Source organism: Artibeus jamaicensis, unplaced genomic scaffold (genome assembly GCF_021234435.1).
Source record: "Artibeus jamaicensis isolate MK-2021 breed Jamaican fruit bat unplaced genomic scaffold, CSHL_Jam_final contig_1582, whole genome shotgun sequence".
NCBI lineage: Eukaryota > Metazoa > Chordata > Mammalia > Chiroptera > Phyllostomidae > Artibeus > Artibeus jamaicensis.
This window is the reverse complement of record NW_026521309.1, coordinates 726704-732008: the sequence shown is the minus strand read 5'-3', so window position 1 is coordinate 732008 and position 5305 is coordinate 726704. Positions and strand designations below refer to the sequence as shown.

Sequence of the window (5305 nt, the reverse complement as noted above, 5' to 3'; positions counted from 1 at the left end):
TAGAGGGAGGCTCACTGCAAAAGTGGGGGTCAGTGAGAGGCCAGGGTCTTAGGCCTGGGACTAAGAGGGGGCCCCTAACAGCCTTCGAAGGGTGGCCAGGGCCCTGTGTGTCTTGGCCCAGCAGGACCCCTGGGCCGCCAGGTATGTAACAATTCCAGCCATTTCCTGCCCTATTAATGAGAAAGGGGCTGATATAAATACACGCTCAGCATAAATAAATACAGGCCAGGCCCCGGACTGCATAGCAGACAGATTGCGTGGAGCTGCTGGCCAGCCCTTCAGCCAGCTCCCCCCACCCTGCTCGGTCCCCCACGCCACCCTCCAGCAGTCTAGGGCCCCTTCTCACTCAAAGGCCTGAGACAAACAGACTGACCACCTTCACCCTTGACCTCAGGATGGGGTCTCCATAGCCACTGGGAAGGTGGCAGGCCCAGGAGAGGGAGCTGGGGTTCCCAGCACCTCCCTCACCAGGCCTGGAGCAGGTACAGCTCTGCCCAAACCTGGCAACAGCCTCCCGAGGACCCAGATGCTGTGATTGTGCCTGTTCACAGGTGGGGAAACTGAGGCTCACTGGGTTAAGGAATGAGCCCGAGATCACGCAGCAAGGAGGCTGCAGGTGCAGGATTCAAACCCTGAGGCCTTCTGATCCCAAGGCCTCTGCTCTCCCTGCTGTGTGGAACGGGTAGCCAAGGGCAGATTCCCACTCTCCTCCCTTCCCTCCCAGGCCCCAGGCACAGGATGCCAGGGTCCTTGGGAGGCCTGGGAAACTAACATCCACGGACCAGAGGCGTATGTTTCATGAAACCAGATCTCGGCTCCTAGAAGGGTCCCATCCCACAGGTCCGCACCTCAGATCAGCTCCTCTCCGGCTCCAAGCACCTCTACCTGGGACATCCGGGGCACTGAGTTCTCTCCAGTGCTGACCCGCCAGGGATTACCTGGCCACCCTACACTGGAAACTGAGGGCCAGAGGGGACAGAGCTTCCTCTAAGGTCACAAAGAGAGACAAGGCAGAGCCATGGAGCCCAAGCATGTGCCCCAGCCCAGACCTTCTCCTCCGGCCTCTGGCTCAGGGTGGGAGGGGCCGAGTCCTCTCACTGGCCTCTCCTGCCCAGTGCTTTCCCAGCTCCCCAGCCTGCACAGTTCCCAGGACAGACTCAGGGGCCAGCCTGTGTCCCAGAACCCAGCCTGGGGCCCTGCCCTGGGCTCAGATCCACAACAGCTGCCAAGGCCAGAGAAGTAGGGGCCTAACAAAGCTCACACAGCACGGGGCAGATCTGGGGTCAGCACCCAGGGTCTCACCCTCTGGCAGCAGTGAACGCCTCTCTTGCAGGCCCAGTTCAATGCCCCCTCCTTCAGAAAGCCTTCCCAGCCGCCCTAGCCCAAAGGAATGACTCCCTATCTGCTCCCAGCTCTACTATGCCTGCAGGCCTTCGAAGTTTCCTCTAGGAAGACCAGGCATGGCCACACTACAGTGTCCTCTCCAGGCCCAGTGTGGAAGGCAGGGGCCAGGCCTTTCCAGGTTGCAGTCTCATTGCCACTGGCAGCCAACAATTTGGGAGCCAACTCTTCGAGGGGATGAGTGGACAGGTGGCCATGTTCAGGGCAACAGGGTCGGTCCTAAGCCCCAGCTGGGTCCTGGCTTCACTCCACACCCGAGGTCCAGGGCCCAGGCTCAGCCTCCTCCCTCTGTCAGGCTGAGCCTGTAACGTCTTTGACCCCAGCCTGCTCCCTTCTGCCCGAGTTTGCTCCAGCCAAGGGAGGTCTCAGCCCTGGGCCCCCAGAGATGTGGCCCAAGAGGTGGGAGCTTAGCATGTGCAGGGTCAGAGCAGAGCTCCCAGGGCGAGGGCCACCTCCCAACCTGTGCCCCCCCATCCTCCACCCTCCCCACCAGGCAGTTCCTCTATGGCCCGCCCCCTTCCGTGCTTCAGAGCTTCACTGTGGGAGAGAGACCTGGAGGCTGACCAAGGCCTCATTGTGGCCATGACAAAGGATGAAACGTCCATGTGGCCTGGTTTGTAGATGGGTAGGTGGTACGCTGTCAAATGCAAAATAGCAATTTGCCTACAGATATGGGCAGTGCGTCACTCAGCCTACAGGTATACTACATGAGCGGACGCGTGGGTTTGCATATATGCAAAGAATCGTGGCTGGAAAGAGAAGCAGGACACAGTTGACACCATTTCTCTGCCTGCAGATGAGCAGATGGGCTAGCTACAGAACCAGGAAGAAGGAAATATTTTTACATTAACATCTCTGTATTTGTGGTACTTTTTAAAATGCTTACAGATTTTAGAGAGAAAGGAAGGGAGAGAGAGGGAAACACTGATGGGAGAGAGAGACACCGGCTGGTTGCCTGCCGTACGGGCCCCAACAGGGGAGTGAATCCACAACCTAGGCACGTGCCCTGACTGGGAATCAAACCCCCAGCAACACCCCACCCAACTGAGCCACACCAGCAAGGGCTTTTTTTGGTAGTTTTTTAAAAACTTAGTAGGAAGAAAAGATACCAGTAGAGCCCCACTACCCAGCACCTCCCCCTGGTCCTGGCCTCCAGCCCATCCCCCAGCCTCATCCTGGCTCCTGTCCTCTCTCCCCCTGCACAGCCATTTGCCATCGCCCTTCCTCTCCCCTTGAGGCCCTCCTCCACTCACCCCCTCCTTCCCTCCTTCCAGCCCTCAGGCCCTGCAGGCCCCAGCCTTGTGTGGTCCTTGGCAGTTCAAGGTCCATCCAGCTCCCCATGCTGCTCCTTCTCATCCCCACAGGCCCCACACATCTGCACTCAGCTTTCCCTGTGTGTGTGCCGGGATCCCGGCAGGTGTCTACGCCTTCACCAGGGCTTTGCAGGTTTCTCCATAACAGGTGTTCTGCCCGTTGGCCAGATGGGAGCCCTCTACAAGTCTTCCTCCAGGGCCAGGCCGGCTGGCTCCTCAGACTCAGAAGAAGGGCCTGGAAATTCACCACACACATATCTTGGGCCATCGGCAGGTCCATACCGGATGCAGGGTGGGATTCCAGCCCTAAATTCCCTGCACACCAGAGTGGAGAAGGGGAAAGCAGGCAGAGCTGTTCGGAACATCTCCCCACACTCACAGCGCCCTCAGGCTTGGGAGTGAGTGGAAGTTGACTGCTACGTCTCAGAAAACCATCCCTTCCCCCTCACAGTGTCTGGGAGATCTGACCCCTGCAACCTGAGCCATCCCTCCACAGAACTGGGCAGCTAGGGGTGAGTGCTGAGGTACTAGAAGTTCCTCTCTTGCAAGGGAGGATGGATAAATGGATCTGTGGATGGGTTTGTGGGTACACAGACAGGCAAATAGGCTGAAGGATAGATGGATGGGTGGGTAGATGAATGAGTGGGTGGATGGATGGGTGGATGGATGGATGGATGGATCAGTGGGTGGATGGGTGGATGGGCAAAGGGATGAATGGGAAAATTAGTGGCAAAGTGTGTAAATGAATGGATGGGCTAGCTATGAACTGGCTCAGGAGTAACTATTTCTCAAAGGAATTTTCTAAATCTCTGAAATATGAAACCCTGGCACCCCCCAAAGGCCAGAGTCTCTAACTACCCATCTCCTCTGCAGCACTGGGCACCAACAACCCTGAGAACCAGGGAAGGACCTAGAGAAAGTTAGGGGTTCAGAGAAACAAATAATCTGCTGGTTTCTCCCCTGATTTGCTCTGGGACCCTGAGATTATTCAGCCTTCTGAGGCACAATTTTCTTACCTGGGAAACTGAGCTAATCAAACCTGATGCCTGTGTTGCTGTGAGATTTAAACAAAATTATCCATGTGAAGTGTCTGAGATGGCCATCTGCCCTGTATTAGATGCTCGGTGAATGTGCATCTTCCCAGGGGCAGCCCCAGGCACCCGTGCTGCTCCCCTGCACATGCGCACACCCCCTGCCTCCAGCGCAGCAGCAAAGAGGGTTAGAGCGTGAGACCCTAGGCCGGACCACACCAGAGCAGACCAGTACGGGCAGATAGAGGCACATTTATTCTCCGTGGTTTCCATGCTCTGGCAGGACTGGCCCAGCCTTAGTAGCCAGGGACTCAAGGAGTGGGGACTCACACAAAGGCCTTGAGGCCCCCTGGGGCTCAGCCTGCTGGGCCTGGGCCTGGGCCTGGGCCAGCTCGGCTGTGTGCTCAAAGGCAGCCTGCAGCAGGTGAGAGGCAAGGCAGGTGGTCCGAGTGATGAGATAGGCCAAGTGCCAAGAGGTGGGCACTATCAGGCTCTCCACCCCCCAGTACAGATGCTTCAGCAGTGCCATTGGCTTCAGCGTCACATGCTTCTGAAGCAGAGCCTAGAAGGGGCAGGAGGATGAGCAGGCAGCCACCACAAACTCACCTGGCTGCACTGCCTGGCCACTAGCCCCCCAGCCCAGCCCTGGCCATGCCCAGTGCCCCAAGCCTGCCCTCAGCAGTTTGGCCTGCACCCTGCCCGCCTACCCACCTTGCTGGGCAGCCAGCCCAGGCTACAGCGGTGGGCCTTCCAGCACAGCCTCAAGGTCAGCAGCAGCAGAAGCAAGGCTGCCAGCATCAGGCTGTGCAGACAGGACAGAAGAAGCTCCACCCAGGTGGCCACAGACAGGCCCAGCTGCTCCCAGGTACCTAGCCTCTTCAGGTCCAGGCCCAAGGCCCAGGCACAGCCCAGCATGCTTGCCCACACTAGCCTGGGCACCCGCAGCACCAGCCACACAGGGACCTCTATCAGTGCCAGCCCAGCCCGTGGAAGCCAGTCTACAGGGCAGACTGCCAGCCTGGGCAGTGGGTGGGCCTGCTGGCCGCAGAACCCCTGGGCCTCCTGGACCAGCCCTGACAGCCGCTGGTTGAAGAAGAAGATCTTCCAGAACAGGAAACAGTAGAGGTGGACCGGTTCTGGACCAGCTGTAGGACAAGGGAGAGACAACCGTCACCCATCGTCACTCACTTGGGGTAGGAACCCTACCTGAGTTTTATTGCAGGGGCTGAGGCTGCCGGGCCACCTTGGGCCAGGCCCTGGTCCTCTCGAGGCCTCAGTTTCCCCACACACAAGACTGATCTTTATCTGTCCCTTCCAAGGACTCCATTCTCATGAGGGACCTTTAAAAGGTGTCTCGTATTGTTTTTCTTTCCTATGAACTTAAATAATTATTTATAATACTCCAGACTGAAGGAAGTTGGATGATGATGAGGATGACGACTATGAAGGAGTGACTCCCCCTCAGCCCTTCCCAATCCTGCAGACAGGTTGAACCCAGACAGGTTTCTTCTCCCACACTCTTGGGCTTCCCTGCACATCAGTTGCTTCTTGGTGTCATGA

The 5305-nt window shown here is 57.8% G+C and overlaps 1 protein-coding gene across 1 annotated transcript; it reads right to left on the bottom strand.

Moving 5' to 3' along the window:
• Positions 1-2893: 2893 nt before the first annotated feature.
• On the bottom strand, positions 2894-4923 carry TMEM270 (transmembrane protein 270). Its single transcript, XM_037154776.2, is given in 4 exon segments — positions 2894-2949; positions 4076-4307; positions 4457-4875; positions 4878-4923. Coding segments are annotated over 4 exon segments (753 nt in total).
• Positions 4924-5305: the final 382 nt, after the last annotated feature.